General features: G+C 37.2%; 4 protein-coding genes across 7 annotated transcripts in view; 3 read left to right on the top strand and 1 right to left on the bottom strand.

The window, feature by feature from the left end:
• Nucleotides 1-232: 232 nt before the first annotated feature.
• Nucleotides 233-20,963, bottom strand: LOC6566074 (serine/threonine-protein kinase ATM). 3 transcript variants are annotated; one of them, XM_032739059.1, is made up of 4 exons: nt 20,880-20,963; nt 1,333-1,645; nt 1,090-1,236; nt 233-1,025 (listed from the first exon to the last, which is right to left on the bottom strand). In XM_032739059.1, the coding sequence occupies exons 2-4, from the start codon at nt 1,443-1,445 to the stop codon at nt 1,013-1,015; spliced, it is 273 nt and encodes a 90-aa protein (XP_032594950.1). In that variant the 5' UTR covers nt 1,446-1,645; nt 20,880-20,963; the 3' UTR covers nt 233-1,012. The 3 variants fall into 3 exon arrangements, with proteins under 3 accessions (XP_032594950.1, XP_032594949.1, XP_032594951.1); XM_032739058.1 differs by lacking the exon at nt 20,880-20,963 and adding an exon at nt 1,726-1,939; XM_032739060.1 differs by lacking the exon at nt 20,880-20,963 and having other exon boundaries at nt 1,090-1,233; nt 1,333-1,945.
• Nucleotides 2,297-4,371, top strand: LOC6566075 (DNA repair protein XRCC1). Its single transcript, XM_001992135.3, has 5 exons — nt 2,297-2,381; nt 2,447-3,448; nt 3,514-3,602; nt 3,688-4,025; nt 4,087-4,371. Exons 1-5 carry the CDS (start codon nt 2,331-2,333, stop codon nt 4,257-4,259), a joined length of 1,653 nt encoding a protein of 550 aa, XP_001992171.1. The 5' UTR covers nt 2,297-2,330; the 3' UTR covers nt 4,260-4,371.
• On the top strand, nt 4,813-7,216 carry LOC6566076 (calcineurin subunit B type 1). Its single transcript, XM_001992136.3, has 3 exons — nt 4,813-5,026; nt 5,282-5,325; nt 5,383-7,216. The coding sequence occupies exon 3, from the start codon at nt 5,439-5,441 to the stop codon at nt 5,949-5,951; it is 513 nt and encodes a 170-aa protein (XP_001992172.1). The 5' UTR covers nt 4,813-5,026; nt 5,282-5,325; nt 5,383-5,438; the 3' UTR covers nt 5,952-7,216.
• LOC6566078 (small conductance calcium-activated potassium channel protein) overlaps nt 13,255-22,357 on the top strand; it is a 72,306-nt gene continuing 63,203 nt past the window's right edge. For both annotated transcript variants that reach the window (XM_032739054.2, XM_032739055.2), the window contains exon 1: nt 13,255-13,632. The gene's annotated coding sequence lies outside the window, so the exon portion shown is untranslated. The remainder of the gene's footprint in view (nt 13,633-22,357) is intronic.

A 22,357-nucleotide genomic window follows, 5' to 3' on the forward strand; every position in this document is an offset into this window, starting at 1 on the left:
CTGGCAACGCTCTCTCTCGCCCTCTCTTTCTCTCATAAGCACGCTCAACGATAACTTATCGACTTTCACATCACTAATCGATTTGACCGCCGATAGCTTAAGCTGTCTCAAATAGTGCAAATAGTTTGAATGACCTTTAAAATCGTACTTTAATATTATGATGTAAAAAATGGATCATCAAAAATGGCAAGACATTAAATAAACCGATCGAGAGAATATTTTAAGTATACCATTGGTTTTTATTTTAAGCTTCAATTTTGTTCATTTAAGAAAAGCAGTTTATGTTTATTTGCAGCACTGGTATTCAATTTAACATAATTCAACTGTGTCAGTCAAACGACGATTCTGTGGGATGATATCGACGAGTGTTTTATAGTCAAGCTCGAACTGCTCGAATTTATCCCAACCGCTTAAATTGTAATCCAGGTGGAATTCGAGATGCATTCGCAGAGCCGGCACACGTTCCACACAAAACTTAAAATCGGTATTCGTATTTACGTGATGCAATATGGCCTTGGCTATCTGAAAGTTGTACGTCTTCACATTTATGCCTTAAACCCTTAAAAAATCTGCGGTTTGTTACAGTATGCACATATCACAACGGGCCAAATATGGCCTAAGTGTGTCAGCCTACCGGGCTGACCGCTGATACAACAACAACCTACAGTATGCACAACCAGGTCATATATCTCCTTGTAGACAAACTGTAAGCACTAGCCGCTTATATCCCGGAGTATAGCCTGGACGCATTGATAAGCATTGTTGATGGCTTTTACTGTGGTCGACTCCTCCCGTTTCTGATGCTCTTCAGTGTCAAATAGTGATGCTTATTGAACTCCAGTTCCATGCTGTTCACTGGCTGCAATAGCATTCCATTCGAATTTATAATGGCAATGCACGTCCAGATTATCCGATTCCAGCAGAATGCCCGAAAAGTTATCTTTCAAACTGAAAAAATCAAAGCGCGAACGCAACGGATCCAGAAAGCGGGGAATGGTATTTAGACAGTCAATCAATGTATATGCCTACAACGTATGAAATAACCAATAATAGAACAATATTACAATATCTTAAGGTATTTATGCTTACCATTTTTGCGGACATTTGAAAGCTTTAATCTGCCAGGATATTTGCAATGGGGGCTGCATTTGCGGATCCACATATGTAGTGCCAAGTAAATACCCCTGGCAATGATAGCTCACCTTGACAACATTGCACAGATTGATGGGAACGCTACTACGAGGCATCAAATAAAAAGAGATAGAGACATTGAGTGTGTGTGACAGAGAGAGTAGAGACAAGTGTTGATTCGTCTCTGTTCCTCCCACATACCAATTAACAATACGAATGCATTCGCATATGTAGGGGAATTGCTTGACGACACGCTTGTCCTGGTAGACGCCCTTCACCTCGCTTGCGGCGCACTCGAAGAAGTGTTCGAGCATTGAGCACAGGCTGTCCAAATATTGCTCCTTATTGCTCAACAAAATTATGTTAAGCAGTAGGCACAGCCATGGCTCATAGTCCAACTCTTCACTGGATTTGAGTGCGGTCAGTCAATCTATTACCGGAATGCTGTCGGATGTGATGAGGAAACCCAAATTATTTGGGTTAGTTTTAAAGATGCGCAAATGTGGATGATCCGCTGCACAGCAAAGGGAGAATGAAATCATAGATATATATGCATATATACGATCCGTCATGTATTGAGGGATAAAAACCGACTTTGCTGTCATCCTTGTTGTCGACCACATGGCCAGCCACTTGGTAAAGCGCTTTCTGTGTTCGTATTGAATTTTTTGTGAATTTAATCAATTGCATTATTTTGCTGCTGACAAAAAGACACCTTTAAGACGAAATATTCGTCCTATTGTGAATTCATTTATATGTCCAGTTTTGCTGTGCTGCGTCAAGCTCACTGTGGCCACAGTTTTTTTAATGAAAACATTAAAAATCACAGTGTGACCGCAAATGGCAAATAATAAAATATTCCACAAATTACCGATTTAAATACTAAAATGTAATGAGCTCCATGAACTAAAGTAGATTTAACAGTTCGCAGGTTCAGAATCATTTTATAGTAAAGTGTTAAAGTAAAAGCTATACATTAAATAGTTTATGAAAATTTCAAAATAACGAATAATATTTTGATTGTTATATCTGCTATCTTTTCATTTGTGGAACCTATTATCTAAAATTCGAGCTTGCGAAAATCGATTACAATCGAACATTAACATAAGCTATCGCACATCGCTATTAGAAATATCGGCTGAGTGCAGAATACCATCACAAATAAGCATTTGAGGCAAACAAAGTAGAAATTTGCCAAAATGCCGATTGGAGTTTTTAAATCTGTGCGCGAAGTAAGCAGCGAGGATACGGTAAGAAAAATAAGCTACGCCAAAAAAAAACAAAGAAAATCTTTAGAGTTTTGGTGTCGTTGCAGGTGCATGTAGCCGCCAATTTACTGCAGCAGAATGCCGCCAAAAAATGGAAGACGCAGGGAAATGGTGAGAAATGCGCTTATGTTATCCTTGAATTCGAGGAAGCGCAGCAAATAACTGGAATCGATATTGGCAACGAGCATGCGGCATTTATTGAGGTGCTCGTGAGTAAAACTGGCTGCCAGCTAGCTGACTTCAAGGAGCTTCTGCTCTCCAGTTCATTTATGACACCGATCGAGAGCAAAAATTCGAGCAATTTGAATCGTGTACGTTGCTTCAGTGGCGAAGCTTTGAACCCCGCAACGCTGGCAGAGAAATGGAAGCTGGTCAAGATTGTGTGCACGCAGCCATTTAACAAACATGTCCAATACGGTCTATCATTTATCAAGCCACATGTTAGCGGTGCAGCTAAGCCGAAATCCTTGCTGCCCGACAGGTTAAAAAACAATCTGCTTACTGCTGGTGGTGGTGGTGGCTTGGCCTTTAAGTTGCGCGAAGAATCCCCAGATTCAGAGCCAGATGGCAAGGCATCCTTGTCGCTGTTTCAGCGCTGGAAGGCGACACGAAATGACGACAATGACGCCAAAGCCGCTGTTAGCACAGCAGCTGCGATACGAGATGCTGGCTCGCCGGCTGCACTGCGGCGACGAAGTGATGCACGATCAACATTATCGTCCATTATTAAAGTAGCCGATGCCCCAGCCTCTGCCTCTGTATCTGAAGCCACATCAAGCAAGACGGAAACGAAGTCTCGCTCTGCCAAACAGCTGCAGGAAAAGGATCACAAGTTGGATAAACAAAAGCCGAAGACAGCAATGTCCACTGCTACCAAGGAATCTCCTAGAGCGACTGTTGTGTCCGCACCGAAGCGCATGTCCTCATCGTCAGAGGACACTCCAAGCAAGCCAGCTAAAAAGCAAAAAACCTTAATTGAGAAACCGACACAATACGTGCCATTTGATCAGCTGCTGCGTGGCGTTGTTTTGGTCATCAGTGGCATACAAGTTAGATTATTATTAAATATATATTTATTGTATATATTGAAGCTAATATATATTTCTATATACAGAATCCAGATCGTGCGGACTTGCGGTCAAAGGCCTTAGCGTTAGGCGCTACGTACAAAGCAGATTGGGAATCGGGCTGCACGCATCTGATGTAAACTAATATATCATCATTGTGTGATTGATTTACTGATCTTAGACTTTAAACTGATCAAGAATTCTTTATTTATTCCTGTCAGCTGTGCGTTTCGGAATACACCCAAATACAATCAGGTGAGGGGCAAGGGAAAAATTGTGACTCGCAACTGGATCGAGAAGTGTTATGCGCTTAAAAAGTATTTGCCCTGGCGTCGCTATGCACTGGACACCAACGAAGTGGGTCAGCCCGAAAGCGATGAGGAGGTGTTCGATGAATCTCTGAAACCTATCGTAATGGACAAAGCTGATGCTGCTTCTGATGTTGACAAGGATGTGAAGATGGTTGTAGCGGCAGTTGACACAAACATTGAGGACATGCTGCTGCATGGACATTCTTCTGGCCCCGACACAGAAGATGAGCTCGAACGTGTTGCTCAACGTAAGTTGTGAATATTGGAATCGCTTGTTAAATTCTGCTAACCTTCACCTTCAATTGACAGAGAATAAATTGAAGAAAATGTGTAACACTAAGCAAAGCAGCAGCAAAGAAAACATCCTTAACGACTCAAACAAGAACAAGATCGTCGAAAACGATTCGAAATCTTCGGACATTTATGAAGTTAGCACTGATGAAGAGGATTATCTGAAGGAATTACAAAATGAATTGCAGTAAAGTTAAAAGTGTCAACTGATTTTGAATTCTATATACCACGTTACTAACTTTAAATTATTACATGTGATAGATAAGATAGATGTATATAGTCAAGAAAGAATATTTTAATTTTTTACTGTCTTTTTTTTTAGTACTTGAAAATGCGCGCTCAAAGAATGCTAAATGTTATGTTATTTACATGCGTTGGTCACTCTCAACTGTTAAACATCAAAGACTTAAAAGTCCAAAACAAAAAAGAGGATTGTAATGTTACTATTCAATAGTTTTGGTATTTTTATATATATCGATTAGTAATTGCTTACAATAGCGTGAGCATGTCCTTGTCGATATCGATATTTAATAATAAATTATATATGTTATCAATTCTGTCAAAGAATTTTAAAGCAAAAAGTACAAACGAGTATTTGAGTGGAAAGTTGAATAATGTCAGTGTATTATTTTTAATGCACTTTAAATTGCAGAAATTGTTTTTTTGCATTGCATGCACAAAATGCACTAAAAAATACCGATAATAAATATGGCTTAGCAATTCACAAACAGATTTTGATTAACATATGCTCTCCGCTCTAAACACAATTATCGTCTTCCTTGCCTGCGGGACTCCGATTATGCTCCCAAAGACAACATAAAGGACACACACACAAGCCACCACACATAGGATTGGCAGGAATTTGTTTTAATTTTTAATTTGTGCATTTGGTTACAGTTGTCACCTTAGACTTGGAACCGAAACTACACTGCGTATACGTGTTGCTTGTTTATATACGGTATTTGCTCAATATATTAATATATATATATATATATATATATATATATATATATATATATATATATATTATGTATACATATATTTATGTATAGATATATTTAATACATATGCACACAATTAAGTTAAACACCGATTGATTTCAAGTCAAACAAAACTACAAAAAATATGTATATTTGCGCTGCGTGTTGAAAAATCGATACACGATACACATAAAAATAAAGTGTTGATTGTTTTTATTGTTTGTTTGTTGCAGGATGTGTGCCTAAGGATAACAACTGGAAAACAACTGTAGGCTGTGTGAGTAAAAGCTAAATGCGAATTTTCACAAAAAAATTATGTTGTTTTCATTTTCAGTTAAAAATATTAAATAGAAAAGTACGAAAAAGGAGCAAAATTAACAACAGTTGAAAATGGGTAACGAAACATCGCTGCCAATGGACATGTGCTCCAATTTCGATGCGGATGAGATCCGAAGGCTGGGCAAACGTTTTCGCAAACTCGATCTGGACAATTCGGGGGCATTGAGCATAGATGAGTTTATGTCGCTGCCGGAATTGCAGCAGAATCCATTGGTGCAGCGAGTCATCGATATATTCGATGCCGATGGCAATGGCGAAGTCGATTTCAAGGAATTCATCCAGGGCGTCTCACAGTTTAGCGTGCGGGGCGATAAGCTGTCAAAATTACGTTTCGCCTTTCGCATTTATGATATGGATAATGATGGCTACATCTCCAATGGCGAACTGTTTCAGGTGCTCAAAATGATGGTTGGCAACAATCTGAAGGATACGCAATTGCAACAGATTGTCGATAAGACCATATGTTTTGCCGACAAGGATGAGGATGGCAAAATCTCATTCGATGAGTTCTGCTCTGTGGTCGGCAATACGGATATTCATAAGAAAATGGTTGTTGATGTTTAAATTAAAAGCGGCCAATAGATACACAAACACTATCGACTAACGGTATACCTACTAATGAATTTCAACATTTTTTTTTCATTACAAATTGATGTACCTATTTATGTATATGTAAATTGCATATGTGCTATACGAAAGTACACTCAGAATGAATCCATCAGTTGTTGTACGAAAATCAAGTGCAAACCATTGTTAATAGCCAATCTAAGATTGAAATTCCAAGAGCAGAGTACGTTATTCAAAAATTTCAAGAATTTTTCTTTGTAATTCTGAATTTCTTAAATCTTAATCTGTTTCGAGATTAGTTAACTACAATTGCTTATAAATTAGGAACTTGGCTATATTGAGATCGATATATTGATCAAATTTGAACCAAGTTCAAGTTCTTAAATCCATATTGACATCCACATCAAATAACACAAAATTAGCATAATTCAAGAATTTCAGTTCTTCAGCAAAGATCTACTAATATGCCGTCTTTGTTTTTTTTTTATGTGTTTGGTATGTGTGTTTTTGTCGATTTTAGAATCAGTAATGATTTATACTAATTTAAGAATGATAGGAACTCAAACCCGGCCGCACTTGAATTGAGAACAGCGTGTTTTGTGAGTGTACGTGTATGTGTGTGTAATTATTTAAGTGCGTGCTAACTGGCACAACAACAACTAACACAATACGAATAACTAAAAAAAAAAAACAAAAAAATCAAAAGACATACTTAAAAATAACAAAAAATGAAAAAGAAGGCAAGGAAAATATGAACTATGAACTCGAATTTTATACCAATTTCCAAATTGACCTATTCCCAAGAACGAGTACGTTGAGCGTGTGAAATGAACATGTGGGAAACTGGTATGGGACTTAAGCACTTTTATCCCAACGCCTCCCCCTCTCAATATACATTTTCGCTCTCAATCTCACTCCCCCTCCCCCCAAAGTCTAATCTCTGTGTGTCTTATAACATCCCAAAAAGAAATGAAGCATCATTAAAGCTAGCTGCTAATCCAAAACTATGTATGTGTTTTGTGCCTGGCTCATTTCCGGATTTTAAACTGATTTTTACTATGCAGGGCAGTGCAAGGAGTTTTGATTATCGATAGCATATATTTTAAATTTTTTTCTTCTTGGTTTTCTTTTTATTAATTTTAGATATATTCTATTCAAGTTTATATTTGTAAACTAATTAAATGTTGTGTATTAAGTATGAATGTACAAAACAATTCCTTGAATATTGTTCAACTAAAATAAAACTGTAAACTGAAAATGAATATGAAATTCTCTCAATCTCACTCCATCTTGTATCTGTTTTTTGTTTTATGTTGTTTTTTTTTTGTGGCAAGTGGAATCGTTGTCGCGTGTGGAATGGTTCAATTATGGTCTAAGTACAACCACCTCACCACCTGCACCCATCCACATTGGGATTTTAGTGGCAACCTACATATACATCATTATTGTAATATATGTATATAGATAAACATAAAAAGTAACTATTCGGGAACAGTGGCCGAACCTGAAGCCGAAACCGATATCAAACTCGTTTTCGTTTTCGTGGCCAATCGAATTTTGGGTTCACCCCCTTTGGTCAACGATTAACTACTCACTTTGTAGGTCACCGATTTTATTTCTCACTCTCTGCGTGTGTGCCTGTGTGTGAGTGTGTGTGTGTGTTTTAGGGATGTGTTCTTACAAAGATTTTCAACACACGACAAAAGTAGGTTTTTTTTTTTTTTAGATAGACACGTATACCACATAAAAATTGATACAAAGCTGTAGATTCAACTCCATTTATCTTATCTACTTGATCAGATTTGCTGTTGTTTTTGCAAATATTGAGATCATTATGCATATGATTTATTCGTGAGTTTCGTGCTTGTGTTATTATTCTATTTTTTTGTTGTTGTAATATCCAGCAAATTTGTGGAGCACAATTAAAGCTCTTATGTGCGTGTGTGTGTATATTAGAGAATGCAGTCAGGCCGGGGAAATGGGCGTTTAACTGTCTATATATATATATGTACACATATATATATTTGTTTAGGCTGAAGCCCTGACACCACCCACCCGATACACATACATAATTATATATGTATATATATATACTATATAGTTATGGAATGCTTGGTATCAATAAATTATTATCTGGTGTCTGTCGCAGCGCTGCTGTTGAATTTAACTCGTAAATCATATGCGACTATAACATTTTTGTTGTGCTCCTGTGAAAATGACACAGTCCAGAAATAATGCTGGCCAACGTTTTCGGTTGTGTAGTCGACAAGGGCTGACCTTTTTCGTATATTAATTGGGATTGATTAATGTCCTCCAATTTTGGAATATTCGTAACCCGGTGCGCCTTGTCGCTGCCACTGCCACTGGCTACTGCTCCCCTGCCCTTGCTGCTATTGCCTTCTGGCCCCCAGCTTGAGCTGATTGACCTTCGCAGCTCCTCTTGACTTTCTATCTTGTTTGGTCATTAATCCTTGTGACTTGACTTGTGCTTAACTATTTATACTCCTAGTTTCGTCCACATCAAGTTTAGATCAATTGCTTTGAGCGAGTACATAATATATTTATTACTTAAGTCATATGTTTATCAAGTTGCCATTTGTTTGAGCTTCTACTGCTTCAATTACTTAACAACTTGATAAGGCTTCAAATTGTGCTCCCCCAGTGATTGTTGCTTATAAAATCGAATTTGTTGGTTTCATAACAATTCCATTCGAAATGCTCATAACAATTCCATTCGAAATGCTCAAAAAACAGTTCTGATTCTATGCTGATTATGTTTACATATCCAGCATGTTGTGTTGACTTATTGTCTGTTTTCTGCCCCCAATTGTTTTCGCTTGTAATTTGTAAAAACAAATGCCATCGAGCAATCGATTAACACTTGGGAACTTTAATTAACTTTTAGTCGCAGTAATGTGTATCAATCAAAATATGTTCTTAGCAAATCCCAATCAGATTCTTTGCACTTGATCGAGCCAATTAAAATAGCTATGTTAACTGATTCCAATAACGTGTGTCTGTGTGTGGGTGTTAAGATTATGCTCATTGCTAAGTATTTTGATTGATGAGCTGCTCGCTTGCGCCCAAATCGCATCTCATTTGCATATTCAATTTGTCCCAAATCATTTTTACAGCATACTTTTTGGCGTATTTAAGTAATTTATAATGTTTTGCATCTGGTTTTTGGTTATGCTTATATTTGACTAGAAAAGTGTAATGTTTCGTCTTGAATCTCAAATAATGAATATAAATTTTATAGCACAATTTGTATGGCATACAAAAATGTATGCTATGTATTTTTTCTGCTTCTTTTTAATTATTTATAAGGGAATTATAATCAAATCGATATAGTCATGCAAGTGTGGCCCTCTGTTTCTATGCAAACTGATAGTGGTCTATGAACTTTCTTCATACAACTTCAAATATACCTAGCGTTTCCACAGAAGTCAGCTGAAATGTCGGAGTCGACCGGATCGAATTTCTATATATATGTACATGTGCTTATGTGTTTGTGTGTGGCTGGCTTAAGCTTAAGTCGAAGCACATGCCGCAAGCTTGAGGCGCAAAACCGAAACCGAAAGCCGAAAGGACACAGACTACAACCCGAGCATAAGTTCACATAAATAGCAAAGTTTTCATTTTTCATTTGTAGTTTTTTGTTATTCCTCTGTTGTTTGCTGTGTTCTTGTTCTTGCAATAAACATCGGTGTCATAATGATAAAAGACAGCTACAATCAAGAAAAACAATGCGAAATCAATGCGAACACACAAGCCAAACATACACACACACACACACACACACACACACACACCATGCATATTGTGCGATAAAAGTTGACTCGTGCCAGCTTGGAGGAGAAACCAAAAAAACAAAGACAACAAAAACAAAACAAAAAAAAAACGCCTGTGAATGTGAAATGCGAAATACCAAAAACAACAATTAACAATCAACAACCAACGCCGCTAGCGCCAGGAGCCACATCACCTCCTGACCCCCGTCAACAAGCAATATCAGCAGCAACAACAGCAGCAGTAGCAGCAGCAGCAGCAGCAGCAGCAGCAGCAGCAGCAGCAGCAGCAATAATAAAAAAAATACAGGAGCCATAAATTTATTATTACATACCAACGGCGGCAGTAGCAGCAGCAAGCAGCAGCAGCAAGCAGCAGCAGCAGCAAGCAGCAAGCAGCAAGCACCAGCAACTACCTCAATATTGCAGGCAGCACGATAGCAACCGAATGTGTACTCCAACCTGGAAATGAGCGCGTGCCTAACACATAAAACTCACGACGCTATTCGATACGATAGAGTGGGGGCTTCGATCTTTCAATCGATCTTTGTCGGATCCAAATACAGTTAATTATTTTTAATGTGGCATTTATATTAAAAACATTGAAAAAAATATTAACTTGACAACAGCTTAAAATGGATGTCATAAATAGAAACGTTTTCAAAGCTGATTTTGAATATAATTTGGAAATATCTTTATCACAATCGGTTAAGAAATAAATAAATAAATAAATTCAATATTAAGAAAAACAAAACGTTCTCACTAATGTTATTATAATAATTATAATAATATTAATTATGCCAGAATCATTGTTGGGTTGGGAGTTTCTATGTCCTCCCAATTTAAAACATGTTTCCCTAGGATATTGTATATTTTGTATTCTGGCTAAAGTGATACAATAAGTCATTATTATTAGTCATAGTGGCTCAAAAGAACAGTCAACATTGTGGTGCTCTAATTGAACAGTGAATATATTAAATATAATAAAAATGGCATTTCTGTTAAATTTAAGTGGTCATGATTTTTTAAGCTATGTTGCCTATCAATTATTTAGCACGTTGTGGGCACGGCACGCACGCTTTCAGCGCTATGCAGCACACACACACACACACACACACACAGAGGCACATATACACTTGTATATTCATATATACACTCCCACTGAGGTGGGCAGCAGCAGCAGCAGCAGCAGCAACAACGAAACCGGTGACGCAACGGAATTGTGGGTACCATGCATGTGCCGAAGCATGCAGGGATAGCACATTGGTTGGTCGGGGATGGGGATGGGCATGGCGATGAGGATGGGGCTGGTGGGTGGTGGCTAGTGGGTAGTGGGTGGTGGTGTGCTGCCAAACGACAAGCGACGAAGCGTTGCTATGACTGACAGCGAGGCTCCGGAGTCGACTGCTGCGTGCTGCGTGCTGCGTGCTGCTGCTGCTGCTGCTGCTGTTACTAGCGCTGCTGCACAGAGAGAAACATAGTCTACTTATAGCGACTTCAAAATATATTTTTCAAAATATATACTTCAAAACCGGCTTAAATTGATCAGTATACACGCAGGACTTATTCCAAGTTGAAAAATATACTAATAACAATTGTTGGAAACAACCAAAAAATATTCAGCAAAAGAAAATTTCTCAAAGAAATTAATATTGAATCCATGATTTGAAATTAGTCTAAACTATCCGTATTTATTTTTTTGGTAATTAAACAAAGGTACTAATTTTTAGATTATTTGTGAACTCATTTTGAGTAATTCTTCTACTTATGTGTGAATGATATTAGATTCAAAATCTCGTGCGAAAGGCACGCATAGATAAAATCACATAACATAAAGTGAACTCAATGTTGAATATTTTAGAAATAGATAGCACCAATAAATAAACCACTCGAAGAACAATAAACGTCGTACCTAAATCATCTACTACCAGTAAAATATTTGGGAGGCACACTTATTTTAATATTGTTTGTGCTTCATGTAAGATATTTTTCGTGTGCTCATTTTGAGTAATTCTTTTTTTGTACTTGTTCTTTTCTTTTTTTTTTTTGGTAATTGAATACAGGTACTTATTTGAAGATTATTTGTGTTTTATGTTAATTTTTGGTGTGCTCATTTTGAGTAATTCGTTCTTTTATTCCAGCTCATTAGTATTAACTCTAGTAATTCAACACTGGTACTTATTTTGAGTTTTTTTTTTTTTTGCTTGGTCATTTTAATTGAAGGCAGTATGTTTTTCTTGCAGTGTGCTGCTAATGCTGCTGACTACTGCTTGCTGTCTGCTGCTGCTTTGGCTTGCACTCAACGATGTCGACGCTTCGCTGGATTTTTTGGGGTATGGTTTCTATGTATATATACATATATATATATATATATATATATATATATATATGTATGTGTGTGTGTGTGTGTGTGTGTGCGTGCGTGTGTTGGTTGGCTTACAAGTGAGAATTGGGCATGGCAAATGGAGCCCGATCCGGACCCGGACTCAGACCCGGCCACAGGCACGACCAAAACGAATCAGAATACGAAGCGACAGGCAGTCGGTCGGGCGGGTGAATGCGCGCTGCCAACGTCGACAGCGACAGCGACGGCGACAGCGATGACGATGCCGACTGTTGTCGTTGTGTGTTACTTGTGTATAGACGCGGTGCCGAGCAACAAATTGAGTCAGTATCGCACAAACAACACTAACGGAAACATCAACGTGCAAAGCAAGACGGACGACGGACGCTTTCTGTCTCTCGACTTGTCCCACTGTGCGTCTGTCTGTTTGTCTGTCTGCCCGCCTGCCTGCCAGCCTGCCTGCCTGTCTGGCTGTCTGTTCAGTGTGTAGTAGTGTGTGCGTGTGTCCCAGGCGTCTTCTTGTTGCTGTCAACGCAACAGCAACAGCAACAGAAACAGCAGCAGTAACATTAAACAACAGCAACAACAACAGCAACAACAACAACAACAATAATAACAACAACAGCGGCAGCACAAACACCATCAATAAGCAACCACAGCGGCAACAACAAGAATACAAAAGAAGCCAAGGAGAAGAAGCAGAACAAGCCAAAACACACACACACACACACACACACGCAAATTGCAAGTGTGTGTGTATAAATAAAAAGAAAGCAGCAAAAAAAAAATATTTAAGAAAAAGAAGCGAAAATCCCAAAAGAAAAGAGTTGAAAGCAAGCGGCAAACTTTGCTGTTTTTTTTTGTTGTTTTTTTGGTTTGGAATTTTTACGTCGTCGCCTGTCGCCGATCGCCCATGTATATATATATATATTTATATATATATATGTATATATATGTATATATATAGATGCATATGCCCCATCCAATATATTGTATATATCCGAATGCAATACATTTTTTTTCTTGTAGTTGTCGTTTTAATAGTTAAGCTTGAGCCGAAATAAAATTAAAAGGTTGAAAAGCTAAATTCAGTGCTTCGAGCAAAAGCCCCAAATGCGGCCAATGGAAATGTGCATACAACAACAACAACAACAGCAGCAGCAGCAGCAACAGCAGCAGCGTTTGTTGCAGTAGCAACATCAACATCAACAGCAGCAACGTTAAGTTGACGTTGCCATAGCTTTATAGTCAGCAAATATCTGTCAAAATCTGCTTACGCATGCACACGCTTCAATGGCAATATGTACGAGCAGCAGCAACACCAACAGCGCCAACAGCAACAGCAACACCAACAACGCCAACGACAACTGCAGCATTAGCAGTAGCAGCATCATTACGATCTTAACAAGCAAACTGCATCAGCAGCGGCTACAACAACATTTGAAACAACAAGAACAAGAAGAAGAACAACGACAACAGCAACATCAGCAGCAGCAGCAGCAGCAACAACAACGAATTTTTCAACAACGCGCCGCAAACTATCAAAGTGGGTACCCTTAACTACAATAAGGAGCACACACACACACACTCACACACACTCACACACCCACACACACATTCACACACACACACACACACAGACACACACACAAATACACTTGTGAACACAGTAACTATTCGGAAATTAGAATGCATCTTTTCTACTCATTTTTTGCAAGTTGTATTTTTCGAGGCAGTATATAGAATATCTGTTTTAAAAGTTTCAAGCAAGATCAGTTCGGATCTGCTCTAATAGAAAAAGGAAGGTATTCTTACAGAGAATAAGCAAATATTTGCCGCAACTAACCTATTCAATGGTAATTGCTGGAAAACTGAAAAGGATGCCTAGACAATTATACATCTTTTTACCTCTAGTTTCTATGGCAGCTAAATGATATAGTAATTCGATCTGGCTAATACCGACGTATCTCTAGGTTAATACTGATAATTTAGCTTATGGAATCGGTTATATCTCCTGGAATGCAATACATGGGGTCAATAATTTACTAAAGCAATAAGAATAATACAAAACTTAAATGATAATTGAGGAACAGTAGTAAATTCTAGAAACAACTGACAACCACTGTATATATGTATGTATGTAGTATCGAGGATGTCTTTTAATTTTAGCTCGTGTAACCAACAACTGCAACCAAGTGCAAGCAAACAAACACCAACAAGACCAACAACAACAACAACAATATCCAAAATCTGATGCAGTCGCCAGTTAAGCGCGTTTTCTAAATGAGTTATGTACTCATGTACTCAGGGAACACGCACACACACAGACACACACATATATACATTATATATACATTATATATATGCATATATATATATATATATATAGATATGTACATGAGCTCGGTGTATTTCGTTGTTCGTTCGTTGTTCGCAGTTGTGTGCATTGGGGCATTGGCATTTTCACACACAGCACTATGCAAGGATGAGTTTGGGGAAATGCAAAGCGTTTGCCACAAAAACCACAAACACAATATACAATTCCAAGCAATTCTTAGCCAAAAGCCAACCAACTAGAAAAAAAAAAAATAAACTAAGTCGACATGACCACATCCCCATCCACAGACACCCCTCGCTTGCTTTGCTGAAGTGCCTGGCAATCTGGACAAAAAGCTTTTCGTGTCAGCAACAGATCCTGGCCGTGTGTTTTGCTGGCTTAAGCTAGCTTATTACCAAAAACGATAACACACACACACACAGAAATTATACTATGGACTATGGTCTCGTACCATTGTTATTACACAGCAAACGATGGAGAACGTGCGTCGAGTACTCACTGTACAATGATTTTAATCAATACACGAAACTTCATTTGCATAGTTTTTAAGTGATTTTCAACTTGATGTTGAGTTAAATGTTTGTTTAATCGACCATCGTTTTGTATTTACATCCAGTACAAATGCCGCCTTAGAATTTATATTCTTATTTTCATATCAATCAAGAAATAAATCCAGATTTATTCTGGAACGAATTAAAGAACTTTTCTCTGTGTGTCCCTCATTGAAATGCGTATTCTTAAACTGTTTGCGTATTGACTCTTTAAAATGGTATATGGATCTGTTATGATGCCAGAATATTTAAATTGTTCTATTAAGAAGGAGTAATTTGGGTTTGCCGTCGTTGCATGCAACACTTTTAGAAATTAATCCGTGTGGCGAATAGCTTATTTTCACATGCAGAATTGAAAACACTTTGGTAAATACGTAAATAAATATCTCGATTCATACATCAACACATGAAAACCAATTTGATTTCCTTCTATTTATTGAGTTAATGGAACAATGTCTATCTAAACAAAATTTAGTGTTTGAGTTTGTGTTGTTTGAATTGTGCTTTTCAGCAATTTATTTTTTTTTTAGTATCAATTATATTCCCATGTTCTTGATGAGCATTTTGTGTTTATACAATCAATCAAGATTCTGAATATTATTTCGTGTTTTTCGACATTCAAATCGAATTTATTCAACATGAGAAAGTTATGACTGATCAGAATTAAATATTGAACGCAAGCTGAACATATTTGCCAATTTGGTATAAATATCCATTTCAACAGAATAATTTGATTGAGTTACTGAAAATTCGAATGTACAACATAGACAAGTCGAACAGAATTACGATTCAAATAATGCCCTGAACAACATAGTCTACGTCAAATGCGAACATATTTTTGTATTTGAATTGTACCTCTGTAAAATAGATTTCACGCAAAAAATATATAAAAAAAAATATTATAAAATTGCAAATTCGGCCAAATGTTTGGCGAGCATTCGCTTTCATTTTCATTTTCAACACATGCGAAAAGTACTCGAAAATAATTCCATTTTTATGCTCTCCTGCTCTCTCTGCTGTTCGGTGCCCAGTTGGAGATATATATTTAAATATATAAATATATGTATTTATATGTGTATATAAGTTAGCTCTCTTTCTCTCTCTCTCTCTCTCTCTCGCTCTCAACAGAATGCACTTGCATGCGTTGTATCTGAACTATGTCTGCGGTTCAGGAATTTGCCATAAATAGCACCCGGCAAGCTGTTTTTTAATGTGCAGCCAAAAAGTCTCTCCCATTCTTCCACTCTCCCAGTTTCCCGGTTCTTTTGGCCATTGCTCCGTTTCGGTTTTTCTGTCCGTGCCTTTCGAAATATCTCCCAGACATACGTACAATATATATTGCATGTGAGCATCTTTATTGACAGTGGAGTTCATTTATATTCTCTGAATGGCCATTTTAAGTAGAAAAGTATTTGTTATTTTTGGATTTTTATAGTTTATAAAATCGGCAACATCAGAAAGAAGACTTAATAAGCAGTCAAACCATTTTTAATCGAACTTTTCTGAGTTCATTTTTATAAAATTTGAGTGTTAAGTTTCTTAGTTTATTCCAGTTTTCTTATCAATTTTTGTTGTTGTTTTATTTGGTGCTTCTCTTTTAGAAAAGTTCTCCCTTGTATATATAAGTATATCCAATATATATATAAAAAAAATGATGATGATTATTGAATTGATTTGTAGTTATCTACTTTGAAGCCATCTTTGAGTTTTCAATGAGCTCCTTGGTTAATGACCAGCAAAGCGTAATCAATCATTCAATCCAATTAACCCCAACATCTCCTGTGTATCTGTCTTCGCTCTCTCCCTCGCTCTCCCTCTCTCTCTCTCCCTGCCCTGTCCATCTCTGTCTTTGTGAATGTGTTCCACCATATGGCCAGACTCCTTGACCAGTCCTCACAGTTGTAATCATCGAGCAGACAAACCTAGCATTCCATAGTATGGATTTCAAAACTCATTACGATACACTGCGACAGCAGCGGGGTATACTGACAGTGTTGTTGGCAAAGGGGCTTCCCCTTGTAATTAAATTCCATTCCAGGAAATTTTGTGCGACTGGCTGAAGACCGTTAATATGAAAGTTTTCTAATCCGTTCTGCTCTGAGTTAATTAAATTACAACAAAGTCGAACAAAGTTTTGCTCGTCGATGAAGTTATAATAGCCGTTTCTGTTAGTCATTTAATATTGCTTAAATCTGCACCAACATCCAGTGCACTGCTGTTTATAAACAACAAACTATTTTTTAATATTCAATATTATATTATTTTTAAATTTTTGGGGCTTGTCAGCTTGTCAGAAAAGATCTATACAATATCAATAGTATCTACAGCTATATACTATCTATAATCTGGAATCAGTGTTATACCAGCAGGTGCGGACTGAATAATATCGGCTTCGATTATTGATTCATAAAAAAATTTTGACATTTGGTTGCGATTCCAAATTTCAATCGATTAATTTTGATAAAATGTTCCGTTTGTGGTTTGTTTCGATTAAAACTGTCTCTGATAACAGGTGCAAAGATACGAGAGGAATAAAACCGATTTCGTTTACTGAGTCTTAAAAAAATTATGAATTTGGGTTAAAATTCTGGTTCCTGTGGCAAATTTCAATCGCTATGATATTGTGCACATTAAAATTATTTCTGATCAGTGATATATATATATATATATAGAGTCGGATAAAAATGATCAAATATAATGTTTTAATTCAAAGGTCAAGAAAATGTCCACACATTTTATAGTACTAATATACATGAGTATAATCTAAATAAATTCAGCTGCTTTCAATGTTAATTCATAGATATTTATTTAATTAAAATCCGTTTTATCCAAACATAACTTTATGGCCCGTTTATGTTAATGTTAATTGCAATCGTTAACGTTAATGTTAAGTTTTATGTAAATGGTAATGGAAATGCGCAACGTTTGACTATCGATTAGACAAATACTATTTATTAATAATGTTAAATTATTTGGGCCTTACGTTTATACTCAGTGCGTTAATTGATTTGTCCATTTGAATATTGCACGCGCACAGAAAAAGAAACGCAAAAACAAAAGCAAAACGAATAAAATTCCGTTAACTTTTCATAAGGCAATTTTGCTAAGTTACCGAATTGTGCGTGTGTGTTTAGGTGTGTGTGTCTGTGTGTGCGTCTATGTGGGGTGGGAGCTACCATTTGACGTATCGTATACGAATATGTATATATATAATTATATATATATATATATGTATATATGAAACATCTGCTGATTTTTAGCCATTGATTGATTTTCTGTGTCGCTGCATCTACTTAAAAATATATGTCTTTCCATAGATATACAAACATTTATTTACCTACATTTTTGCTGCGCGTGTGTGTATATAGGTGTGTGTGCCAGTCTGTCTGAATGTCTCAAAGTCTGTCTCTGTGTGTGTGTGTGTGCGTGTATAAATATAAAATATTTATACAGTTCGTGTAGTCAATTTACATCCGCGTCCATCAGCGTCGTCTTATCAATGTCAAGCCAATGAACCCAAATCTATATTGCCAGACTTCTTCAGGCATTTTATTCAATATATGCCCCTTATGGGCGTGTGTGCGTGTGAGCGTGTGTGTGTGTGTATGTGCTCATGTGTGCTACCCTTTTTAAGTCAGTCAGCTGTGTGTAAGAGAGGTAAGGGTATGCTAGATTCGGGTTGCTTCTGCTTGTCTTTGTGCCAAGAATTTTACATATGTGTAAGTTATTCGAGGCACGACTTACAAATACTCAGTACGCTGAACTGTCTTCAATCTACAAGAGTTAGAAATTCTGTTGAATTATATGCCACCTATATAAAAATTTGGCATAGAAAACGTTTGAGACAGGTTGGCAAATTGTGAACATTTATGAAACAGAATTTTTCGAGATATCAGTTTTCCGTGGTGAAATATTATTGCTTTCTTGGGGACTAATTTTGTATGGTATTTTTTTTTGTTTTTTGGGAACTCTATAAGGATATCCTAGCAAATTGTATTTAGCATTTTAAGTTAGCAAAAGTATGCAGATAAGCTAGCAAATGCATAATGATTTTGTTTTGAACATTTTCCCAAACAGATACATAGATACACATACATATCTCTAAACAAAATAATTTGAAATGCTCGCAAATGTATTTGTAATGATAAAATAGGGCATCAATAAGTAGAATAGCTGCTTTATTTATTTATTTTTTTATTTTTTTTTGTATATGTTAAGTATTTACTCATTCAATTAGAAAGCAAATGGGAAAATCGTTTATGACTCAGTGCAGACAGTCGCACATTAAGTTAAGTATATACCCATTTCAGCATTCCCGTTCCCACACCCCATTTCACATCTTCCATTCCACAATAAAATATCTTTATTGTGCATGTGTTATTGTTCGCTAGATATTCTCTATAAAGAAGATGCGATGGAGCGGGATGGGCAATCCTTGGCACTTGACAAATATATACATATATATATATATATACCAAAATTAAATGGGTATTGAGGTACTTAAATATATATACTTATATATATATATCTGCGCACAAATTCTATATACTCATCTGCGTACTTAGTTGAAGATATATCTCGACAGTTGTCACGATTAGACAATGTCAAAATGTCTGTCTAAGCATTCCTTTACCACTATGTGCCATGTCATTTCAATTTTCTGTTCGAATTTCCTTTGGAATGGGAACTCAAGTAAATTACTTTGGCACAACCTTTTGTGTGTTGTCTGTACCTCTGTCTGTCTGTCTGTCTATGTGTGTTTGTATAGTACTATATTATAAAAGTATTATATGTAGATGAATGCGCTGCTCTTTTGGGTTTGAAGGGCAGTTCTAAGTAGCATTTCCCGTTGATGCTTTCATTAACTTGGCATCAATTGCCCCGGCAGCCCCGTTCCCGCCCTCCCCAAAAATAACCAACAACCAATCATCCGATCCGTTGAAATGTTCATTGTGTGCTTAGTTGTTGGATGATGGAGGAAGCAAGGGCAAGGACGGAGACTTGGACAACGACCCACATCGAAAATGTCAGTTTTGGCATTATTTTTGTGGATGGGGGGAGCTGAGGAGAATGTTGGCGGGGTAAAGCACATTTGCAATATCAGACATTGTTGCTTGGAAGGTGGTAGCTGTGTTGGAGAAACTTGGGTAACATTTTCATTTCGTAGCTCAGCTCAACTTTGAGCAAAAGGTCAATCAAACAGATGCAAAATAATGCTACCTTCATCATCAACTCACATTCGACATTCACTCACAACAAACAACAAAGTTTCGTTCTCTGACCACTTGCAAAATAGCTTTCTGACATATTGAAGTTGATATCTCTGTTTCAGTTCAGTACATTTGGATTAAACCTGTAAGCCTTGGTGCTCAACACGCAAGATGTTAACCTTTAGATTACACAATATACTATATATATATATATTGAATTTGTAGGCAAAAGTGCCGAAAGCTAATCTTGTTAGAGAAAATTATACGTGAAACTTTCCTTGTTCAACTGTTCAACGCGCAGCAAATGTAGATAACATTGTTAACTATTCGAATTAATTGAGATGTTTGGGAAATTGATACTTTCATTTTGTTAGAAACAAAAAAAAACTATTAGCGAAACTTTCGTAAAGTTTCAGCAATTCGTAAAGTTAACTTACTTTACTGCTAAAGCGAATTAAAGCGAGTAATTTTTGAACAAGCATTCTTCTAAAATTTAAATACAAGCAGCATAAAATTGTTACCAATCAATTGCATCAAAATGCAAAAAATCATACTTAATTTCATTCATTCATTTCATATTCCTTTTACTCAAGAATTAAGTATAAATTACATTTCTGTTCAAAAACAATAAATAAATAAAAAAACGTAGTTATTCATAATTCTGACAACGCTTCTCGCTTTGATTCTCACTTACTTGCTGTGCATTTTTTCGTTTCCACGTTCCAAGACCCAAGTTGGTCTAGGACTACATTTGGTAGAGATTTCGCTCCTGGGTTTCTCCCTTTGATGCTTTCTTCATGCCTTTGCCAACGCTTCTCGTTTGGCGTCTGACGTCAGCGCCAGAGTCAAAATAGGGCTCTTACCGTCGGCGTTAGGTAACTGGCATATAAAAGGCATTTGGCCGTAACTTATCCATTCGTTATAGCCCGTCTTTTCAAATGTGCTAACAGTCGCTTGACGAATGCAACGAGGTCGGACCAAAATGTATGCGAATTTACTTTTGTTAACTCGGGGATAAAACTGTGGCCTGGCTTTAGCCAACTTAACGATTTGCTTTGCACAATAATGAATTTATATATATATACATATATATATATATATATATATATATATATATACATGTATATAGGGGTCAGTTCTTGGCCAGGCAACAAGCCAATGCACAGAGCTTTTGGCCAGGACACAGGACACAGGACACAGGACACAGGACGCAGGCTGAAGCACTCGGTCCCTGATTTTGAGTTGTGCAATAAATTTTTATCTCAACATGCGAACCTCGTCGGATTGAGGACGAACGGTAAGGACTTGGGGCACGGGGCCTATGGCGTAGAGATTTGGGACTGAGAACGTGTCGGGTACGATGGTTCTAGAATGGCCACGCCATTGCCGGCACATAAGCAGCAATGGCAGGCGTACACAGTGAGAAACATATCGTATCAAATAGTTTGGACAAAATTCCTGATACTTTTTCACTCCAAATATAGTTTTACAGCAAGAAAATTGACTAAAAACAAAAATCGAGTGCGAGTTTGAATTCAAAGTTGTTCGTTTGTCTGAGTCAATTCGCTTTAATATAGTTGACTTGAGTTAATGACCAATATGATTTTCATGCAAGTCAAAGAACTGTTTACTTGTTTAAAGAATTTGACAAATGTTTAGGCATGTCTTGGCTATAAACTGAGTGTAGAATACTGTGTTTAAATCAGTCACCATTTTATTTCAAGCTTTTTCACTGTGCAGCTGTGCAGGGTTAGGAGGGTGGATCGTGGAAGCGTGGCGGGGCAGGGGGGGGGGATGGGCAGCTATAGGGGCAGTAGGAGGCGTTGTCCGGAATTGTGGCCAGGCCATTAAACAACGCTGTCAGGTTTGAATGGCCAAACCTGAAGCGGCCATTACACAATAGAATTTTTGTTTTTCCTGCTTGTTTCTGTTCGTTTTTTCGTTTTTTTTTTTCATTTTATTTTTTTGTTTTTTGATCTTTTTTTGTTGTTGTTGTTGTTGTTGTTGGTACTTTTGTTGTACTGTAGCCAGTTTCCTCTGTTTCGGAAAAGAGCCCGTGCGTTGTCCTGTGGCGGCCGTTGTTGTCGCCGTTGTTGTTTTATTGTTATTGGCCGTGTGCTATGGGCAATGTTTTAACGCCGAGCTGAGCTGAATGACATCTGGGTCACCTGG

The sequence above is a fragment of the Drosophila grimshawi genome, unplaced genomic scaffold (genome assembly GCF_018153295.1).
Source record: "Drosophila grimshawi isolate 15287-2541.00 unplaced genomic scaffold, ASM1815329v1 contig_848, whole genome shotgun sequence".
NCBI classification, from domain to species: domain Eukaryota; kingdom Metazoa; phylum Arthropoda; class Insecta; order Diptera; family Drosophilidae; genus Drosophila; species Drosophila grimshawi.